We start from the raw sequence: 24,012 nt of genomic DNA on the forward strand, positions 1-24,012 counted from the left end.
GGCGGTAGGGATTGTGGATGCATTGGTAATAATTTTCCAAAACTCCCTGGACTCGGGAAAGGTCCCGGCAGACGGGAAAACTGCTAATGTAACACCCTTATTTAAAAAGGGCAGTAGACAGAAGGCTGGAAACTATAGCCTAACATCTGTGGTAGGTAAAATTTTGGAGTCCATTATTAAGGAGACAGTAACAGGACATTTGGATAATCATAATTTAATAGGACAAAGTCAGCATGGTTTTATGAAGGGGAAGTCATGTTTGACAAATTTGCTGGAGTTCTTTGAGGAAGTAACATATAGGGTGGATAAAGGGGAACCAGTGGACGTAGTGTATTTAGACTTCCAAAAGGCATTTTACAAGGTGCCACACAAAAGATTATTGCTTAAGATAAAAAATCACTGGATTGGGGGTAATATTCTGGCATGGATAGAGGATTGGCTATCTAACAGAAGGCAGAGAGTTGGGATAAATGGTTCATTCTCAGACTGGCAATCAGTAACTAGTGGTGTTCCGCAGGGGTCAGTGCTGGGTCCCCAACTCTTTACAATCTGTATTAACGATTTGGAGGAGGGGACCGAGTGTAACATATCAAAGTTTGCAGATGATGCTAAGATGGGGGGGAAAGTAGTGAGTGAGGAGGACGTAAAAAACCTGCAAGGGGACATAGACAGGCTAAGTAAGTGGGCAGAGATTTGGCAGATGGAATACAATACTGGAAAGTGTGAGGTTATGCACTTTGGCAGGAAAAATCGTAGAGCAAGTTATTATCTTAATGGCAAGAAACTGGAAAGTACTGAAGTACAAAGGGATCTGGGGGTCCTGGTGCACGAAACTCAAAAGGTTAGTATGCAGGTGCAGCAAGTGATTAAGAAGGCCAATGGAATGTTGGCTTTCATTGCTAGGGGGATAGAATATAAAAATAGGGAGGTATTGCTTCAGTTGTACAAGGTATTGGTGAGACCGCACCTGGAATACTGCATACAGTTTTGGTGTCCATACTTAAGAAAAGACATACTTGCTCTCGAGTCAGTACAAAGAAGGTTCACTCGGTTAATCCCGGGGATGAGGGGATGGACATATGAGGAGAGGTTGAGTAGATTGGGACTCTACTCATTGGAGTTCAGAAGAATGAGAGGCGATCTTATTGAAACATATAAGATTGTGAAGGGGTTGGATCGGGTGGATGCGGGGAGGATGTTCCCGATGATGGGTGAAACTAGAACTAGGGGGCATAGTCTTAGAATAAGGGGCTGCTCTTTCAAAACTGAGATGAGGAGGAACTACTTCACTCAGAGGGTGGTAGGTCCATGGAATATGCTGCCCCAAAAAGCTGTAGAAGCTACATCATTACATAAATTTAAAACAGAAATAGACAGTTTCCTAGAAGTAAAGGGAATTAAGGGTTACAGGGAGCGGGCAGGAATTTGGACATGAGTCTAGGTTCGGATCGGTCATGGCCCTGTGTGTAGCGGAGCGGGCCCAGGGGCCGTGTAGCCTGATCCTGCTCCTATTTCGTGTGTCTAATTCTGTTAGATTCAGGAGATGGTTCTGTGATAGTAGATTGGCGGTTAGGATCAGATCAGCCATGATCTTATTGAATGGCGGAGCAGGCTCGAGGGGCCGATTGGCCTACTCCTGCCCCTATTTCTTATGTTCTTAGTATATTGATGTCTTAGAACGGATTGATAAGATTTGGGAGGGAAAACAAACACGTCACGTTATGTGTAGGAGTGAAACTGGAGTCTTCTGGTTGAGCAGTAAGTCTGCAGGAAGACTGACTAATAGTTGAGACTCTCATGCCTGTCCATCACCCTATAGAACAGCAGCGAAACAGAGAGACCCGGGACCTTGACTCCCCAAAGCCAAAGCTCCTCAAAAAAGCAGATTCGCCATCAGAAACCAAGGGAAAGTAGACAATGGCAGGGCCAGGAGAGAGGAGCTAACAGCAGCCGCTGAAAGAGCATATGGACAGGGCGCTGGGGCAGAAAAGGACAGCCCCTCTCGCTGTTCCAACTCTGATTGGTGGTAATCCTGGAATTTTGACCACTTGATATCTGACCATGTGACATCTGATCACATGACACCCAACCACGTGACACCTGGTCATGAGCCCATTCCCCAGTCCTGCTCTCTCCCCTCCAGCCCCCATTCCCCCTTCCCCCAGCCTCCACCTACCCCCCAAGCCCCCATTCCCCACCTCTCCCACCTAGCCCCCATTCATCACCGCTCCCACCTAGCCCCCATTCCCCACCTCTCCCACCTAGCCCCCATTCCCCAGTCTCCCTCTACCCCCCGAGCTCCCATTCCCCACCTCTCCCACCTAGCCCCCATTCCCCAGTCTCCCTCTCTCCCCTGAGCCCGCATTCCCCACCTCTCCCACCCAACCCCCATTCCCCAGTCTCCCTCTCTCCCCCGAGCCCCCATTCCCCACCTCTCCCACCCAGCCCCCATTCCCCAGTCTTCCCCGAGCCCCCATTCCCTACCTCTCCCACCCAGCCCCCATTCCCCAGTCTCTCTCCCCTGAGCCCCCATTCTCCACCTCTCCCACCCAATCCCATTCCCCAGTCCCCCTCTCTCCCCCGAGCCCCCATTCCCCACCTCTCCCACTATAGTAATCTGGGATGTAATGTTTAAGTTATCCACCAGATGGAGCCAAATATTAAGGGATCACGTTCACCAGTGTTTAAGGTAATGGGTCATGTAGTCAATGTCCTGGTACACCAGTTATTAAGGTAATGTGGCATTGCATTATGGGTATGACTCAGCGGTTCATCCTCCATCTTGGTGCTCGTGCAGTAAGAAATGGTGCTTTGCCTCCAGCTGTAAGAGATATGTTTCTCTGCTACACTGTGTAATAAACAGTTGGGTTGTGTTCCTAAGATCTCGCTTATCTCAGTTTCTGACCTTACCACTCGGATATCACATATTGGCGACGAGGATCAACAGATCACATCGTGAAGAAGAAAAAAATAAAAGAGCTCTGAATAGAGGATCATGGCTGCTACGGTAGGAAAGATCTCTGCTTTTGATGTTCGGACGCAGACCTTGGATGAGTACTGCGAGTTGCTGATGCATTTCTTTGAAGCAAATGATATAGATCATGTCGGAAAAAGGAGAGCTATTTTGCTCACTTCCGTGGGAAGTCCAACGTATAGTTTAATGAGAAACTTATGCAGTCCTGAAAAGCCTGGGGACCGAACATTTGCTAACTTAGTGGCCTTGCTGACGGACCATTTCAATCCCAGACCGAGTGAGATTGTACAGCGTTTCAAATTTAATTCAAGGAACAGAAAACCGGGAGAGACTGTATTGGATTATGTAGCGGTGTTGAGAAAATTGGCACACGATTACAATTACGGGAACAACCTGAAAGACATGCTGAGAGATAGGCTAGTTTGCGGGATAATGGATGATCGAATGCAGAGGAGATTATTGTCTGAGACTGGGCTTACGTATGAAAAAGCGTTGGAACTTGCTCAAGCCATAGAGACAGCGAACCGAGATGTAAAAGAAATACAAGGTTCCGACTGGGCTACTGCAACGCAAGTTGCAGATCAGGTTGTTGTGCACAAGTTAAATATGAGTCAGAAACCACAACGTGAGCACGTAACAGCATGTTATAGATGCAATGTCGATCACCTGGTGAGGGAATGCAGGTTTCTGGAGGAAAAGTGCCACAAGTGTGGGAAAAAAGGACACAGAAAACGTGCATGCAGGGCAAAAGTAACCATGGAGGAATATAAACCAAAAGGGGGAGGAAAGCAAAACCTAGGAAGAGAAGTGAAAAAACAGGGAGCACATCACATCAGCGGAGAAGCTGAGAAAGAAGACGACATGTTCATAATGCCTAGTATGGTAGAGAACATTCCAAAAGTGGGTCATATCACTTTGCAACTGACAATAAATGACTCTAAGGTCAACTTTGAAGTGGATACAGGATGCGGCGTAACCATAATGAACAGGGAGGAGTACTCAAAATTGTAGAACCGTGCAAAAGTTCCAGAGTTAAAGTCTTGCTCTATGCAGCTTAAAACATATACTGGTGAACGAGTGGCGATATTGGGTACAGCTACTGTAACTGTGCAACACAGGGACACCGTGGAACAGCTACCTGTAGTTGTAGTATCGGGTTGTGGACCAAACTTGTTAGGTCGGGGCTGGATACAAGAACTTAAATTAGATTGGGGAGCAATGAATCAAATAGAGGGAGGCAAACGGTTGTCTTTGCAAGAAGCATTGATTGAACATGAGAACGTGTTAAAGGAAGAACTTGGCACATTTAATGGCCCCCCAGCTAAGATTTATGTAGACAAGGAGGCACTGCCAAGGTTTTTTAAACAACGACCTGTGCCGTATGCCATGAAACCGAAGGTAGAGGCTGAGCTTGACCGTCTTTTGAGAGAGAACATTCTGGAACCCGTGAAATGTTCAGAATGGGCAGCTCCCATTGTACCTGTTTTAAAGCCGGACAATTCGGTAAGACTCTGTGGAGATTATAAATTGATTGTAAATAGGGTGTCTAAACTACAACAGTATCCTATTCCCAAAACAGAGGATCTCTTTGCAAACCTGGCTGGAGGGAAGAAATTCACGAAGCTGGATATGAGTCATGCATACTTGCAGATTACACTAGATGAGGAATCCAAGAAGTATGCAACCATAAATACACACAAGGGTTTGTTTACCTATAACCGCTTACCATTCGGTGTCTCATCTAGTCCAGCTATTTTCCAGAGGACTATCGAGGTTGTACTGCAAGGTATCCCACATGTTTCAATCTATCTGGATGACATTCTGGTGACGGGAAGAACTGACCAGGAGCATCTGAGCACTCTGAGAGAGGTACTACAAAGATTGGATAAGGCTGGGTTACAGCTCAAGAGGAGTAAGTGCACTTTCCTGGGGAATGAGGCCATGTTCCTGGGACACAGAGTGGATGCCACTGGGCTCCATCCAATCAAGAAGAAGGCACAAGCACTGCAGGAGGCCCCAGCTCCTACCAATGTGACTGAGTTAAAAGCTTACCTGGGACTGCTAAACTATTATAGCAGGTTTTTACCAGACTTGTCGACAGTGTTAGCACCTCTTCACAAACTTCTGCGCAAGGAGACACAGTGGCAGTGGGAAGAGGAACAGAGGGTTTCATTTGAACAGTCCAAGAAACTGATGCTGTCCTCGGATGTGCTGGTTCACTACAATGCAGAGAAAGACATCATTCTCTCTTGTGATGCTTCACCTTACGGGGTGGGGGCAGTTCTTTCACACAGCTTGGATGATGGAACAGAAAGACCAATAGGGTTTATGTCTCGAACTCTGACACCAGCGGAAAAAACTATTCCCAGTTAGATAAAGAGGGGTTAGCAGTAATGTTTGGGTTACAGAGGTTTCACAAGTACATATATGGCAGGAAATTCACCATATGCACCGATCATAAACCTCTTCTATCTCTTTTTAATGAAATGAAAGCAGTTCCACAGATGGTGTCACCCCGGATCCAGAGGTGGGCAGTGACGTTGAGGGCATATGAGTATGTCATTGTTTACAAGGCGGGCAAGTACCATGGGAACGCAGATGCCTTGAGCCGTCTTCCACTGCCAGGTACACCTATCTGTGCAGCTCCAGAGGACAGAGTTTTGATGTTGGAGGACACGGACACGGCAATTGTGACCGCAGAACAAGTAAGGACATGGACAGGTAAAGATCCAGTACTGTCTAGATTCCGAGAATATGTGATATGGGGTTGGCCACAGCATCCGGAAGGGACTGATTTCACACCTTACAGTGTCAGGAAGACACAGCTGAGTGTGCAGGATGGTTGCGTGTTGTGGGGCGCACGAGTGATTATTCCACAGCCAGCACGACAGTCTATCCTAGGGCAACTACATCAGTGTCATCCTGGAGTTTCGCGTATGAAAGCCTTGGCAAGGAGTTACTTGTGGTGGCCAAAGCTAGATGAGGAGATAGAAAATCTAGACAAGACATGCAGCACTTGTCAAGTACACAGGAAGGCACCAGCAGCGGCTCCTCTCCACCCCTGGGAGTGGCCGGATAAACCATGGAGAAGATTACATGTAGATTATGCAGGTCCATTCATGGGAAAGATGTTCCTCATAATCATTGATGCACATTCCAAATGGATGGATGTGTATCCTGTAAATTCTGCTTCATCTACTGTTACTATAGACTGCCTGCGTAGGAGTTTTAGTAATCAAGGGCTACCGGAGATCGTAGTAAGTGACAATGCCACGTGTTTTGTGAGTACAGAAACAAAAGAGTTCATGAGAAACAATGGCATAGTGCACGTGACCTCAGCTCCATATCATCCGTCTTCAAATGGACTTGCGGAGAGAGCCGTACAAACATTTAAGGAGATGATGAAAAAAAGTGCGGAAGGGAGTTTAGCAGCCAAGGTGTCACGAGTTCTGTTCAGCAACAGAATAACACCTCAATCTACCACAGGACTCTCTCCTGCTGAGCTGTTGTTAGGACGTCGACTACGCTCCACTCTTGACCTGGTTCACCCAGATCTAAAAAGGAAACTGGAAAACCGACAAATCAAACAAAAGGAGAACCATGACAGAAGGACAAAGAGCCGCAGTTTTGGAGAAGGAGATGCGGTCCTAACCAGGAATTTCAGTTATGGTCCAAAATGGATTCCTGGCATCATAGACTCAATGACCGGTCCAGTATCAGAAATGGTCATGGTGGGAACTGGTCAGGTAGTATGCAGACAAGTAGATCAGATACTGACCAGACCAGGGGAAATCGAAATGGAGGTTCCAGAGGAGATGTCGGAGGACAAGTTGGGCCCCAGTTATCCAAATGCATCGGTGGTACCACCACCACGAACAGAGCCAGTTCCACCTGGACCCCTTCGTCAAGACGAAACCATCGTAGCAGAGTCAGATACTCTGAGTACTGCTCAGGAGCAGCAGGTGGCTCTACCACAACCAAGCAGGGAATTGACTGTAAGATGTTCACTAAGGACTCACAAGCCACCAGAGAGATTGATAATGACCTGCTAGATTCGTTCAGTATGGACTATCGTTAAAGGAGTTTCCTTATGGGACTTTTTAAGAATGTTGTTAAGAAATTAATGTTCAACTTAAGAGGGGAGGGATATAATAATCTGGGATGTAATGTTTAAGTTATCCACCAGATGGAGCCAAATATTAAGGGATCACATTCACCAGTGTTTAAGGTAATGGGTCATGTAGTCAATGTCCTGGTACACCAGTTATTAAGGTAATGTGGCATTGCATTATGGGTATGACTCAGAGGTTCATCCTCCATCTTGGTGCTCGTGCAGTAAGAAATGGTGTTTTGCCTCCAGCTGTAAGAGATATGTTTCTCTGCTACACCGTGTAATAAACAGTTGGGTTTTGTTCCTAAGATCTTGCTTATCTCAGTTTCTGACCTTACCACTCGGATATCACACCCACCCAGCCCAGTCTCCCCCGAGCCCCCATTCCCCATCTCTCCCCTGAGCCCCCATTCCCCACCTCTCCCACCCAACCTCCATTGCCCAGTCTCCCTCTCTCCCCTGAGCCCCCATTCCCCACCTCTCCTACCCAGCCCCCATTCCCCAGTCTCCCTCTCTCCCCTGAGCCCCCATTCCCTACCTCGCCCACCCAACCTCCATTCCCCAGTCTCCCTCTCTTCCCTGAGCCCCCATTCCCTACCTCTCCCACCCAACCCCCATTCCCCGCTCTCCCCTGAGCCCCCATTACCCAGGCTCCCTCTCTCCTCAGCATCATTCCCCAATTTCCATCTCTCCCCTGAGCACTCCTTCCTCATCTCTCCCATCCAGCCCCCATTGGCCAGTCTCCCCCCCCTCCCCAGCTGCCCCTATTCCCCGTCTCCATCTCTTGCCCCCTGAGCCTGCATTCCCCAGTCACTCTCTCACCCCTAGCACACTCGCCTCTGAGTCAGAAGGTTGTGGGTTCAAGTCCCGCTCCAGGGACTTGAGCACATAAAGCTAGACTGACACATCAGTGCAGTGCTGAGGAAGTGCTGCACTGTTGGAGGTGCCGTCTTTCAGATGAGACGTTAAACCGAGGCTCCGTCTGCTCTCTCAGGTGGACGTAAAAGATCCTATGGCACTATTTTGAAGAAGAGTAGGGGAGTTACCCCCGGTGCCCTGGCCAATATTTATCCCTCAGCCAACATAACAAAAACAGATTATCTGGTCATTATCACATTGCTGTTTGTGGGACCTTGCTGTGTGCAAATTGGCTGCCGCGTTTCCCAAATTACAACAGTGACTCCACTTCAAAAGTACTTCATTGGCTGTAAAGCGCTTTGAGACGTCTGGTGGTCGTGAAAGGTGCTATATAAATGCAAGTCTTTCTTTTTTCTTTTTTTCCCAGTCTCCATCTCTCCCCGATTGCCGACTCCCGAGCTCGCCCCGATTGCCGACTCCCGCGCTCTCCCCGATTGCCGACTCCCGATCTCTCCCCGATTACCGACTCCCGAGCTCTCCCCGATTGCCGACTCCCGAGTTCTCCCCGATTGCCGACTCCCGAGTTCTCCCCGATTGCCGACTCCCGAGCTCTCCCCGATTGCCGACTCCCGAGTTCTCCCCGATTGCCCACTCCCGAGCTCTCCCCGATTGCCGACTCCCGAGCTCTCCCCGATTGCCGACTCCCGAGCTCTCCCTGATTGCCAACTCCCGAGTTCTCCCCGATTGCCGACTCCCGAGTTCTCCCCGATTGCCGACTCCCGAGCTCTCCCCGATTGCCGACTCCCGAGCTCGCCCCGATTGCCGACTCCCGCGCTCTCCCCGATTGCCGACTCCCGATCTCTCCCCGATTACCGACTCCCGAGCTCTCCCCGATTGCCGACTCCCGAGTTCTCCCCGATTGCCGACTCCCGAGTTCTCCCCGATTGCCGACTCCTGAGCTCTCCCCGATTGCCGACTCCCGAGCTCTCCCCGATTGCCGACTCCCGAGTTCTCCCCGATTGCCGACTCCCGAGTTCTCCCCGATTGCCGACTCCCGAGTTCTCCCCGATTGCCGACTCCCGAGCTCTCCCCGATTGCTGACTCCCGAGCTCTCCCCGATTGCCGACTCCCGAGCTCTCCCCGATTGCCGACTCCCGAGTTCTCCCCGATTGCCGACTCCCGAGTTCTCCCCGATTGCCGACTCCCGAGTTCTCCCCGATTACCAACTCCCGAGCTCTCCCCGATTGCCGACTCCCGAGTTCTCCCCGATTGCCGACTCCCGAGCTCTCCCCGATTGCCGACTCCCGAGTTCTCCCCGATTACCGACTCCCGAGCTCTCCCCGATTGCTGACTCCCAAGCTCTCCCCGATTGCCGACTCCCGAGCTCTCCCCGATTGCCAACTCCCGAGTTCTCCCCGATTGCCCACTCCCGAGCTTGCCCCGATTGCCCACTCCCGAGCTTGCCCCGATTGCCGACTCCCGAGTTCTCCCCGATTGCCGACTCCCGAGCTCTCCCCGATTGCCGACTCCCGAGTTCTCCACGATTGCCGACTCCCGAGCTCTCCCCGATTGCCGACTCCCGAGTTCTCCCCGATTGCCGACTCCCGAGCTCTCCCCGATTGCTGACTCCCGAGCTCTCCCCGATTGCCGACTCCCGAGCTCTCCCCGATTGCCGACTCCCGATCTCTCTCCGATTGCCGACTCCTGATCTCTCCCCGATTGCCGACTTCCGATCTCTCCCCGATTGCTGACTCCCGATCTCTCCCCGATTGCCGACTCCTGATCTCACCCCGTGACTGACGACAGTCGAGTGTTCCCTTCACAGTAACCAGTCCCGGCAATCTGCGCCACTGCTGGTGATGTCACCAGGTCAGAGGCGGGAAATGACATTACTCAGTGGAGCCCGGTGGAACTGGCACCTGAATGAAAACTGAAGGGAAAGTAGAGCGGTGTCCTGTGCTTTAAGTTGGAAAAGGGCTTGTTGCATTGAAGGCTGAATGTAGTTTGTAATTTGAAAGTGTCTGTGGTTTCAGAGTGCCTCCTGTATATTTTACCATGTAACTTATTTGATTCTCTCAAGAATTGTCTGTTTTTTGCAGGTGTCTGTTTTTTGGAAGTGTCCATTGATACAGGTTTCACTGTAATACATTTTGGAAGTTAGACTAGGGAAAGAAAATACATTTTAAATGGAGTAGAGGAACAGAGGTTATCAAAGGTGGCAACGCAAATAGATAAGATCATAAAAAAAGGAGATTGAAAAACTGTCTTTACACAAGAGGGTATTTTGAATCTGAAATTTGCTGCCATAAACTTTTTAAAGCAGTGTCCTTAAATTCTTTTGAAAGGTAATTAGATATTCGCTTGAAAAAGAGATGTCTTAAAGGGTATGGGGAGTCAGTAGCAGAGTGGTAGGTGGCTCATGGGAAGAAAAACACTGCCTCCGATTAATTGGCCATTTTTACTGTAAGATTCTATGATTCTGTATCAGCTGTAATAATGGAATGGCAAAAACTTATGTTTTGTGATAGAAGAAATTAATCAGTCAATCAAAAGTGTATATGTGACAGTAATATTGGGCTGAACATCACTTTTGAGATGCTCAGTTGAAATTTAAAGTGGTGTCACTGAAGAAAAGCAGCCAGCACATTTTTCATTGGCAATTTATTTTTAGCTCTTGATTTTAAGTTGCACCACATGATTTAAAAAGCACTTTAAATTTTTAATGGATCAGTGTCAAAATTTATTTAATATTTTGTTCACTGCTCAGTTTATAATTAAATATGTTGTCAAAAAGTATTTCAGAAATTTCATTGAAATCATTAAAGCTGATTTATGTTGCAGATTACAAAATAGTTTTCCCTGTCTTGCATTTGGAATATGAGCAATATTACTGGGGCCCAAAACTCTTATGTTAATAAATATGGGAGAAGGCCTGGTTTTCCCCATAATTGACATTCTGTTAACGAAATTGTGTGAATTTACAACTTTGAAATAAGGAGGGCTGAATTTTGCCGGTGCTCAGAGGCAGGTTTGGAGGCGGGTCCACTGTCAAAATTGAAATGATTGACAGCGGGTTGGGAACTCGCTCTGAACCCGCCTCCATGTAAGTTTTCAAAGTGTTGGGTCTGCGATTTCAGAACACACCTGACACCAAGTGGCGGGGGAGGCATTTAAGATAATTAAAAATAACAACAGAAAATGCTGGAAATACTCAGCAGGCCAGGCAGCATCCGTGGAGAGAGAAACAGAGTTAACGTTTCAGGTCTGGGACCCTTCATCAGATAAGCATATGGAGGGAGTCATGCGAGAGCCTGGAACCGTCCACCTTGTCAGTTCTTGTTAGTGTTTACAGCACTTCAATGCTGCAGAACAACTGTCAAAATGAATGTAGACTTGGCCCCTTTAAGGAAGCCAGCTGATGACGCATCATCAAATGACATCATCAGACCCGCTTCCTTTTAATTGGCCGGGATACGCACAGGGCGGGCTTAACAAGCCCAATCAACATAAAATCACTTGGAGAGAGCGGGCTGGAGCCAAGAGCAGGATCAGGACCCGCCACCCACCTCTGAAGCTGTCAAACACTGACATTCTCTGTAGTTTGATGAGTTCTTGAATTCAAGACCTCATCAAATGTCTTTTACAGAACTTAGATGGTTGTTGCATTGGAGAATGCAGCGGCCATCTGTCATCTCTGCCGCGGAGGTGCGAGACTCTCCGCACCCAACTCTTGAAACCTGCAGGAAGAAACAAAGGTAAGGAAACTTTTTCTAACACTTTCCACTTAGCTCACATACTCACCTCTCCACACTTGCACCCATCACTTACTTTCACAGCACACTTTGGCACCCCTCCAACCCCCGCAGACCCACTAGTCACCTCGGTGACCCTGGCGAGGTTCGGAGCCTTCGGGAAGCCAGCACTTATGTGGGCAAGTAAGGGTAAACCGGGAGAGCTTCTTCTCCCCAAGACGGAACCTCTGATATAAAGGGCCGACGTCCGCCTTATTCCCAATCAATCACTCGGAGTCCGGAGGTTCGTTCAGTAAAGCAACTTTATTTACAAGTCAACAGGGAAGACACCCATCCTGGGATGAATGCTCCCCAATCGTTGAAAATCTCCTGCCTTATATACAGGTTTTGTTCTGAGTCGTGGCTACTGTTTGCAATTAGGTGCATTACACATATACATTTCTTTCACCATACAGTTGGCTTCGGGTGCAAATTCTTGTGACCTGTGTGCATTGGTCTTGTGACCCCATACGTTATCTCTCAATACATTCCTCAGTTAGTGATTCACGGTTTGTGCACTTTGGCCACGACTCCACCAGACTTTCCTTCTGGACATTGTTCATACCAGTTCCTTATATGGTTGGATATATGCTCTGTTCCTTAATCCCCTCATTTTAGCTCTTTTTAACCCTTTCAGTCCGCCCTTTTGGTCCTCATTAATCCCTTTTAATCATTGACCAACCCGATTATTTCTCCTATTATGGTGTCCTGCCGGGGTGATGATCAAATCCAACCCATTGGGTCACCTCGTTTATATAATCATATTGTCCTGTTTTCTATGCCCCCTACATCCTTTCCATCGACATATTATCCACCCAAATACATAGGTTATAAGCATTAATGTAATAACTATACATCCATTAAGCATGTCTTTCTCCCAAGCCTTCGCTCATTCATAGTAATAAGTCTGTCCGCTCGATGGGAATCTGCCCAGAAGGTTTCTGTAAAAATTACCACTGAACAGCATACAGCACTACTTTATCAAGGTCATGTACATTTCTTTATTTCTTTTTTGTTTTCTGCGTTTTCTACAGGCGGCGCATGCTGCTATTCCCATTTCTATTGCCAAAACCAATTGTATTACACTAGTATGTGAGAAGTAATGCAGATCCATGGGTGGATGTTGACATTCATCCCCCAATCCCACAGCTTCTCATACCATGGGACTTCCTGTAGTTCTACTTCTATGTCCCTTTCTGGTTCCCCAAGGTTCCTTTGCAACATTACGTATTGTTTCACCATTTTACTTAAGCCCGCTATTACCTCTTGCAGATCCTCTTGCAGGCGGCGTATCGGAGCCCCCACCGGATCTTCATAATTGACCAATTCATCCCTTAAACTATCTGGCACATTTAGTTTCATTTCCTCCCTTGAGTGTACATACACCAATCTGGTGTGTCCAATTGTCACAGGGATCTTTGGTGTGAAGCAGAAGTTAGGCATCGTGATTACACATACAAGGTTACTATATTGATGCTCAGTCTCTGTGGTGGCTATACAATACTCCCCTCTGCCTCTATATCCCGAGCGGGTGTGATAGTGATCGACGTGATAATTCCAACATGCACCCCTCTGTCTTATTATAGCCGCACTCATCCTTAGGGCCTTCTCCTACCAGGTGTGGGCATATCGTAAGTGTACCTTTCCCATGGCATCCGTTTAGGGAGACTCCTCTTATAGTACCATTCCTCCTGATGGCATAGGTATCAATTGGATAGTATTGGAGGTATGTCTCACCCCTCACTATGCCGATGTTTGTTACCTGGTACTGTGGGTATGGAGTCATGTCTAGTCTCACCACTGGTATCAGGAGTACCATGCCTATCATTGCTGTCACTTCTGCTTTGCATTTTTGTATCACTGGATATACTCTGGTCATCCCCTTGAGGGCACAAGCACTCAGAGGGCCTGGATTCTGGCTCAGGCCATAGAGCTGTGTGCTGTTAATCCAGTCTGGTACCTCACCTCATTGTATCTATGCCAGATTGTGTTTTAACAGTCCGGTGGTCCATTGGCCATAGGCATGGCACAAGCCTCTCCTGACCCCATCTTTTGCCTGTTCCTCATCTCTATGGTTTAGTTTGTTGATAGTGCTAGCATGGTCTTCTATACTTTGATTCCCTTGAGTGATTTCCTTATTGCATATTCTCCCAACTCTGATTCTTGTTGAACCAAACCAGTTTCTTTCTCTAAAATCTGTTACATTACCTTTTGTAATTATTCCACACTACTCTGGACTCCTTGTATATCTGGGGCATTAATAAATGACTTCCCGTATTTATTCCCGTGAGTACATCGTTTCCTAAGCCCCTCTTAATTCTTTGGTGGAATGCAGCATGTCCCCTGAAACTAGTAGCCACTGTTGCATCAGCAGCTTGGTTAATTACATTCCTTATCATATATGCATACAACTCTCTAGTTTTAGTAAACCTTTCACAATATCCTGACCATTGTAGCATGGTTAAGTTCATTAGTACCGGTACAATTTCATGTCTCATATTATCATACAATTGTTCTCCCTCGGTAAATAACACCAGTCCATTTTCAGGCCCAGGCGTCAATTTCGGACACCTTCGTTCTTTAGGTATCGTTGTGATTGGGGGTGTTGTTGGTTCTAGGGTTACTCCTTGTGGTGTGATCCTTATTGTTGTTGGTTGCGGTGTTGTAACGCCGTGTACAATAGTCCATCTTATGATATCGTCCGTGCAGCTCAGGTCATATCCTCCCCCAACTTGACCCAACACCTGCCAGTGTCTAATAGATCTTACCATATTGCTGGTATCTGTCATTCTACAGGGTCCGCATGGTCGTTGATCCAAGTTCACCCAGATACCGTTACACCTGTAACATCCTTTTCCTTGTTTTTCACACTCGTAACTGTGTGATATAATGAAGTTCCTCGTGGAGTCTCCACTAGGGGATCTTGCTGTCCATTTCTTCCAGCCCGTTATTTGGACTTATAAGTGTTGTCATCAGAGTAGTTATAATAATCCATCTCACTGGATCCATGTTTATCTGTAATTTAAACAGAGGTCTGGTTGTCTTCCGAGCTCTTTCCCCTAGAGGAGAGGGTGCAATGGGGATCTTTAGTGTTAAATGGTTTCACCTGGGTCCAGTGCTTCCATCGCATGCCCGTCGATTCCTGTAGACAAACATACGTATCACTTGTCGTTAATACAGGGCTCCTTTTAACAGGGTCTTTCCTTCTTGATTTACTACTGCCCACCCTGTTCTGGGTTCTCCGTTGATATACTTTCGGGATCTATCTACATAGATTATCAGATGGGGATTTTCTCGTGGGTCTTCCTTTACTCCACTCCCTATTTCTTCCTCCATTTTCATCTGACAACTGTGCTCTTCTCCTTCCGTTAATATGCCCGTGGCGGGATTAACCCCGGGATGTTTTTGTATTATCGCAGTTCCATCCCGGGGGAGTAATATAGCTTCCCATTTAACTTTCTTGCTATCCGATATAGTCCGCATTTTTCCTGTGTTGAGTTTAAAGTTCCTGTGTTGAGTATGCAAAATTACCTTTTCTATCATCACTATTGGTTCACTTACTCGCAGCGCCCAGCCACACATCGTGACATCGCCTTCACTACTGGGTCTTTTGTTTGTAGCGTAATATGCAACGGGTCTGTTTCCCTCTGTGATCTTGCATTTCCACGGCTGAATAACTCTCATGATCTAAATCACAATATAGGTGGAAGGGTCGAGTGGGATCTGATAATCCTAGGGCAAGTGCTGTTATTAATTTCTGTTTAAGGGCCCGATATGCTTCCTCCTGCTCTATCTTATCAGTGGCGGGTCTCCCCCCTTTAACTAACTGTTGAAACGACTCTGCTTTCCCTGCAAAGTCTGATATAAAATTCCTGCAGTAGTTAAATAGTCCCAACACTTTCCTCACTCCCTGGACGGTCACTGGCCTTGGCATGTCTTTTATGGCTGCCTTTTGTTCCGGCGGGAGTGCCTTATACCCCTGGCTAATTTCGTGTCCTAGATACTTTGGACAGTCCAATCTGTGCCTTTTTGGGTTCAATTTAAAGCCAGCTTTCTTAAATGTCTGGAGGGTGGCTAGTAATGCTTTGGCATCCTCTGATGCAATCATTGTGTCATCGACATATTGGAATAGAGCGCTATACTTTGATAGGTCTAACTCGTCTAAGGCTTGACTCAGTACATGGTGGAATATATTTCGACTATTGTGGAACCCCTGTGGGACCCTGGTCCATGTATACTGTCTATCCCTGACAGTAAAGGCAAATTTCCCTTGTGAGTCCTCTACCAATGGTATGGACCAGATCCTGCTCGCTATATCCAAGACTGTAAATATTTTAAAGTCTGGTTTCAGACCATTAAATATCTTACTCAATACGGTCTGCACAAATTTACACCAACCATAATTTCACCATGGCCACAATGAAAGTCTGGTTTTAATAGGTTAATTAACCTCATAACTCCAATCCAATCCAGATCAATTTTTTTTAGCTAACCAGTATCACTTGGAAATGAAAGAAACCGTAGCCACATTAACAAAGAAACAATTCCCCATGCCTTGTAAACATTCAAATTCATTTTCTTCCAGGCACATTGGCAACTGTGACTTTAAGGCTGAAGCTTATCTTTTGTTAAACAATTAACAAACTTTAAACAACACATGCTTGTCCATCCTTCTAGACAAGTCTTCAAAGGGTTAAACAGCTTTTAGCTCTCTGTACAAAAGAATGGGCTAAAACACACAACAGACATTTTTTTTAAGGACAGACTTTCAGACAAATGGAATACTGTAACTTCTTAAATATCCATAGTCAGGAAAACTTTCACACGTTAATCACACACTTTCACACAAACTAAGATCCTAGCATTTTTTAAGGTTCCTTTCACTCAGCAATCTTGTGTTTTATTTGTTTCAGCACAGACATTAATAACTTCTGTGTCGGTAAAACTTTGGGTTTCTCTTTCTAAATCAGCCCATTCAACCTCCTCACTATCATCCCTTCCACTATGCACTGACCTTGTCTTCATTACAGCGGCACACTTGGCGCCTACCTTTTTTAACTGTTCCACTAACTCCTCTTTTTCCCTCTCCCGTGTGGCCCCAATCTTACACATTTTTCAGGTGGCTCTGACAAAGAATCACTACAGTTTTCTCCTCCTTATTCTAGCTCTCCTTACTCCACCCTTCTTTCTGTCAGTCGGGAACCCATTCAGGATCTCACCTTCCTTTCCCATTCTTTTTATTACCTTGTCATCATATCCCTTTTTTTTACCATCTTTTCCTTAACTTTCTCATACTTACCGCGCACAAATTCATACGGCAAGTTACGTTACGCCATCCTGTTTGTCCGTCAATTTCTTTCCCGGCCATTTTCTAGCCGCTCGGGAATTTCCGTGAGGTTTTCTCACTTCGCCGGGGTCTTTTTAGCCCGCCCCTATCGGAATTTTCGTTATCCGATACTATCGCGTACAAATTCATATGGCAAGTTACCTTATGCCCTACTGTTGTCCGTCGATACCTATTGCATACAAATTCATACTGGAGTTTAGATCTTTTGGGGTCCTTTTTGTTCGCCATCCTTTTAGGGTGGATTTACTAGATCCCCCCCCCCCCCCCGTTTGCTTCCTTCATGACTCCCCCGGACCTTCAGGGACCTTTCCCTGCCTACGCGGTTTTAGCTCCGTCTAGATTGGATTTTCTCTATATCCAATCCTATATAACCCGAGCTCCTCAACGTATTCAAACATTTTCATTTCTACAATGTCCTAGCATGCACCCAAGTTGCTTTACTCATGTATCCGGACTCCGCCTCAGACTCGTTGGATCTCCGGCCCTGGGCTTCGATGCGAGGAGACAGTGTCTCTACTCAGCCCATCCGGTAGATCCTGCCGACTACACCAAGTTGTAAGGGTAAACTGGGAGAGCTTCTTCTCCCCGAGACGCACCCTCTGATATAAAGGGTCGACGTCCGCCTTATTCCCAATCAATCACTCGGAGTTCAGAGGTTTGTTCAGTAAAGCAACTTTATTTACAAGTCAACAGGAAAGACACCCATCCTGGGATGAATGCTCCCCGATCATTGAAATTCTCCTGCCTTATATACAGGTTTTATTCTGAGTCGTGGCTACTGTTTGCAATTAGGTGCATTACACGTATACATTTCTTTCATCATACAGTTGGCTTCGGGTGCAAATTCTTGTGACCTGTGTGTATTGGTCTTGTGACCCCATACGTTATCTCTCAATACATTCCTCAGTTAGTAATTCACGGTTTGTGCACTTTGGCCACGACTACACCAGACTTTCTTTCTGGACATTGTTCATACCAATTCCTTATATGGTTGGATATATGCTCTGTTCCTTAATCCCCTCATTTTAGCTCTTTATAACCCTTTCAGGGCAAAATGGGGATAATCCTCTTAGCTGCCTGTTAACTACCTGTTAACAGGTAGATAAGCAGCACTAATCCCCTTCCCACCTCCAAGGAGACGGGACCCGGCGCGGGTGGGCTACCCGCCCCCTGGCAAGATGGCTGGGGGTGGGTTTGGCACCCGCCCCCACATTCTGCCATTTTCCCGGCAGTCCTCCCTCCATACCCGCCTCCACAGGGCTGGCAAGATCGCACCCCTTGTTTCTACAAAACTGTTCGTCACACATGAAGTACCAATAGTTATTTTATGCAGAGTAAAAGTCATCAACGTTAAACAAAGTAAAAGTAAAGCACTGCAATATGTGACCTATGGAAGGAAATTTCTTGATGGGTCAAGTGACCTTTTACTTATTCTATTCTTAGATGTTTTTACTCGAAATGGAAATCATTGGAGTAATTTTCTGAGGGAGTGCAGGTCCCTGCTGTCAGCACATAATGGAAAATAGTGGACATGCGGCCTGCAATTTTCCAATGTGTGTTGCCAGTGGACAAGACTCCCCACTGACAACATATACTGGGTAAATTACCTCCATTTAGTCTACTTGTTTCAAATTTCTTTTATGCAACACTTGGTCATTTAACTCAAGATGGTGACATCCCTGCTTTGGTATCAAGATGGATGATTCATAATCGTGCCATGTGCCTTCAATTTTTTACTGAGGTGTTTTGTTCTCAGAATGTCAATCACACGTGTATGTGAGAAACAGCTGCTCGTTGTTTATTCAGTGTTCTCCCAACTCAGATGCTGCTAGTGTTGGAACATTTTGCATAATTTTAATCTTTTCTTTGACTTCAGATCACTATAGGCATTCACACTGGGGAAGTGGTCACTGGTGTAATAGGCCAGAGGATGCCTCGCTATTGTTTGTTTGGAAATACTGTTAACCTAACGAGCAGGACAGAAACCACTGGAGAAAAGGGGCGAATCAATGTCTCGGAGTATACATATAGGTGAGCAGTAGTTTAATTTTTAATATATTAATTTTTTTAGTGGAAACAAACGATTGTTCAATGTCGACAACCATTTTAGGCTAGGGTGCGTTTATAAGGCAGGAGCCTTATAAACCAGTTTGCCTATCGTGCAAACAGATCAATGGAGGATGCAATCACAACTGCTCTACACTCTGCATTGAATCACTTAGACGGTAAAGAGACCTACATCAGAATGCTGTTCATAGACTACAGCTCAGCATTCAATACTATCGTCCCCAACAAGCTGGCCACCAAACTCCACACTCTTGGCCTGAACAATTCCCTTTGCAACTGGACCCTGGACTTCCTAACAAACAGACCCCAGTCTGTCAAATTAGGTAACCACACCTCCACCCCCCCTGACCCTGAACACGGGGGCCCCACAAGGATGTGTGCTGAGCCCCCTCCTCTACTCCCTCTTCACCCACGACTGTGTGGCTGTTCATGGTTCCAACACCATCATCAAGTTTGCGGATGATACCACGGTGGTAGGACAGATCACCAACAACGATGAGTCAGCCTACAGGGAGGAGGTCCAGCATCTCGTGAAGTGGTGCGCCGATAACAACCTGGCCCTTAACATCAAGAAAACCAAGGAAATCATTGTGGACTTCAGGAAGTCTTAAGGCGGAAGTCACACCCCCATCCACATCCATGGGGCTGTGGTGGAAAGGGTGGACAGCTTTAAGTTCCTCGGAGTCCACATCACGGAAGACCTCTCCTGGTCCCTCAATACCTCCTCTTTGGTGAAGAAGGCCCAGCAGCGCCTATATTTCCTAAGGAGGCTGAAGGGATGTAACCTGTCACCCCTGATCCTCTCTAACTTTTACCGCTGCACAATAGAGAGCATCCTGACGAACTGTATCACAGTATGGTATGGCAGCTGTAGCTCCTATGACCGGAAAGCCCTGCAGCGGGTAGTCAAAACTGCCCAACGCATCACCGGCACCCGGCTACCGACCATAGAGAACATCTACCAGAAATGCTGTTTACGGAGGTCACTGACCATCATCAAAGACCCTACCCACCCCAGCCACAGTCTGTTCACCCCCCTGCCATCTGGGAGACGCTACAGATGCATTTGCACCCGAACGACCAGATTTAGGAACAGCTTCTTTTCCAGGGCTGTCATCCTACTGAACTCCACAAATAAACTCTAAAGCCTGCACATCTGCCAATGCACTTTATTATGTTTATGTTAATGTATTACAAGCCAAATGAATGTTGAATGTTTAAATGTCTTAATCTAAATGTACACTCTCGGGAGCCGCAAGCGTACATTTCGTTGTACTGCACTTGTGCACTAACAATGACAATAAAGTTGATTATTATTATTATTATTATTGATGGATTCAGTTGACAACTTTAACCACAAAAGCAAAACATGGGCAGTATGTTTCATTCCACTGCTCAAAATTATCATTTCAAAATACAGTATACAAATTCCTTTGTGTGGGGCAATTTCATTCGCTGGAATCAAGTGTCAAATCTGTCAAACCTAGAACTGAATTACAAGTTGAACTGAAGCTGTGCCGTGTCATGTAAGCTGCAGTGATACTGAGTTTTATATCAGTACATATTACAGGTGAATAAAATACTCTGTATTGTCGACAAACGATGGCCAAGTAAGGATGGTTTTGTGTGGTATGATTATAACGGAGGAGGGAGGATCACCTTCATATCGCCCATGCTACTTACCTTGCTGAGTTAGCTTTGTTTCAGTTAGCACTGAAAATGAGAGAAATGGTCCTAATTACTACCTTCTTTTGTAATTAGATGCCTAATGAGTGCAGAGAACTCCGATGAACAGTTTCAACTGGAGTACAGAGATCTGGTTAGCATGAAGGGTAAGAAAGAGCCAATGAAGGTTTGGTTCCTGTCCAGAAAATGCACCGAGACTGAAGTGTGATTCATCAAAGAACAATTTATCATTTGGACCTTAAACACTGAAAAATAAAAATTTAATTTGATAAATAATGATGAAGAGTTAACTTTCGCAACTGAAAAAATAAACATTTCCTAACCTAAAGGGCATTTTATATAAATTGCTGGCAAGTAGTAGATAGTTGTTTAATCTTAAAATTCTTAAGATTGTTTCTCATTTTTCTTCACTAAATGTCATGGAAAAACTGACTAACACCAGCAAGCATTATTTTTTTGGTTGAATGTGCCAAGTCTGACAACAATCTAACAAGAGTGAGTACTAAAGTACATTTATGAAGTGAGGTCCTGAGAATTCAAGCCGCCATCCCGACAGTTATGTGGGGATTGGTGCCCTCCTGCACTGACCCTGTCGGAGGTTGCAGAGTCAGCAGGAAGGTACCTCATTTGCAAGGGGCCAGTGGACACATACACTAACACGGACATATTACCAATGTCCATATGCGCCATCCAGCTGGAAAACCCAGTACTAGCCATCTTAGGACAATGGGAGAGGGGGTTGGTGGTTGCTGAGGCCCCCTCCCATGCCAAAATGCATGCACTGTTCACTTGTAAGAGGACCAATCCAGGATATTTTTTTAGGAAATAAATATTAGCCAGTCTTTGGGGATCTAGTCTGCCTCTCTGGCCTAGAACTCTCCTAGTGGAGCCCAGTTCCACTCATCTGCTGGCTGCCAGTCCCACGCCTGTCCCTGACTGAACTGCAGAAGCAGGAACTCCCAGTGCAGGGTTGCCGCTGAAATCATTTGCCTCATAAAGGCCATGCAAGAGTTCCACCATTTACAAGGCTGCCTGGGAGATCCCAGAAACGGCGGAGACCCAGCCTCTTCCCTTTTCTAGTCGATTCTGTCAAACCTCAGATGGAATTACGATGGGAGCCTGGCAAAATCTTCAAGGAATTTCAGGCCTGAATCCCAGAAAACACCCTGGCTGTACCTTTTCGTCAATCATGTTGCAATAAGATTTTGTAGTAAAAAAATCAAATACTATTGATGACATTGGACTCTAATGTGGTCCTAGGAAACAATCTCCAGAACTGCTGCTCACTGAGCACCCATGGTCTGTGCTGAAAGGACTCACTGAGCACCCGTGGCCTGTGCTGAAAGGTCTCACTGAGCACCCGTGGTCTGTGCTGAAGGGTCTCACTGAGCACCCGTGGTCTGTGCTGAAAGGTCTCACTGAGCACCCGTGGTCTGTGCTGAAAGGTCTCACTGAGCACCCGTGGTCTGTGCTGAAAGGTCTCACTGAGCACCCGTGGTCTGTGCTGAAAGGACTCACTGAGCACCCGTGGTCTGTGCTGAAGGGTCTCACTGAGCACCCGTGGCCTGTGCTGAAAGGTCTCACTGAGCACCCGTGGTCTGTGCTGAAAGGTCTCACTGAACACCCGTGGCCTGTGCTGAAAGGTCTCACTGAGCACCCGTGGTCTGTGCTGAAGGGTCTCACTGAGCACCCGTGGCCTGTGCTGAAAGGTCTCACTGAGCACCCGTGGTCTGTGCTGAAAGGTCTCACTGAGCACCCGTGGCCTGTGCTGAAAGGTCTCACTGAACACCCGTGGCCTGTGCTGAAGGGTCTCACTGAGCACCCGTGGCCTGTGCTGAAAGGTCTCACTGAGCACCCGTGGCCTGTGCTGAAAGGTCTCACTGAGCACCCGTGGTCTGTGCTGAAAGGTCTCACTGAACACCCGTGGCCTGTGCTGAAAGGTCTCACTGAACACCCGTGGTCTGTGCTGAAAGGTCTCACTGAGCACCCGTGGTCTGTGCTGAAAGGTCTCACTGAGCACCCGTGGTCTGTGCTGAAAGGTCTCACTGAGCACCCGTGGTCTGTGCTGAAAGGTCTCACTGAGCACCCGTGGCCTGTGCTGAAAGGTCTCACTGAGCACCCGTGGCCTGTGCTGAAGGGTCTCACTGAGCACCCGTGGTCTGTGCTGAAAGGTGCTGACTTCATATGTTAAAGCAAGGCTGGTTCATTTAAATATTTCAGTAACGCTCCTGACATGTCGTGCATGGCGCACTGAGAGCACCACTTGGATCAGTACTAGAATGTCAGGTAGAAAGACCAATGGATGGGCTGCTGACTGCTCATGTATTATTGCCATTACTTTGCCAATGACAGCCAGTGGACACTTCAGTTCCCATAAAGGATTGGCTGGTGAAAGGCTAAAAAAAATGGGGTAAGATGCAAAGAGAGGCCAACCCAGCATCAAAAATGAGCACTCAATAACTGGATCACTACTCAGACACTCCAGTTGCATTATGGAGAGGCTCTCTAACTTACATTATATTTGCAGCCTTTTTGAGCCTTGTGTATAATTGTGTGCAGGCTCCCAGCACACTGTGCAGCAGTGAGGCCCCTCGGGCACATTGTTGGCCTTCTGTCTCCACCCACCATAGCTTTATTAGCCCTATTGGATCAGTACTGTGCTTAACTAGCACGAATAAAACTAACATAGCTGAGCACGATGAACATGGAAGCTGTCAAAAATTCTTCATTTTGCTAAAACCTCTGAACTTCACAATGGTAAAACCCAACAATTTAAAGAATGCAAGATGTGAGTTTAAAGGTTTGTTACATTTTGAAGGTTCTGCTGACATTTATACACTGCATGAGTTACTTTATCAGGGTGTATGAGAGTCCACAGAACTCTTACTGAATTGCGGAATGAAAATGTCTTAATTGACTGACAAATGTGCACTAACCTCTATATGTATATCTGCAGGACAGAGTTATAATGCTCTTGTTGGGACTTATGATCATATTTAACTGTACTTGGTGGATAAACTACAGTGTGATAATTGTTGAACTGTATACTGTACTATTATTTTAACAAGGACGATCCAATGAAAGTCCTTTCCAGCAAATATATTTTTACTTGTCCTTGTATCTTTGTTTTCATTTCATAAATGTTCAAAATTGATGTTCTTATATCCACCTCATATTT

The 24,012-nt window shown here is 46.5% G+C and overlaps 1 protein-coding gene across 1 annotated transcript in view; it reads left to right on the forward strand.

Moving 5' to 3' along the window:
- The window catches only part of LOC147122473 (guanylate cyclase soluble subunit beta-1-like), a 55,257-nt gene extending 31,305 nt beyond the window's left edge, over positions 1-23,952 (forward strand). The window contains exons 2-3 of the mRNA XM_086005375.1: positions 18,958-19,112; positions 20,910-23,952. Of these exons, the coding sequence (XP_085861501.1) occupies positions 18,958-19,112; positions 20,910-21,042 (288 nt within the window). The 3' untranslated portion in view covers positions 21,043-23,952. The remainder of the gene's footprint in view (positions 1-18,957; positions 19,113-20,909) is intronic.
- The last annotated feature ends 60 nt before the right edge of the window (positions 23,953-24,012 follow it).

This window comes from Somniosus microcephalus, chromosome 2, assembly GCF_052327205.1.
Source record: "Somniosus microcephalus isolate GS21.2 chromosome 2, FLI_Smic_1.0, whole genome shotgun sequence".
In the NCBI taxonomy this organism is placed as follows: domain Eukaryota; kingdom Metazoa; phylum Chordata; class Chondrichthyes; order Squaliformes; family Somniosidae; genus Somniosus; species Somniosus microcephalus.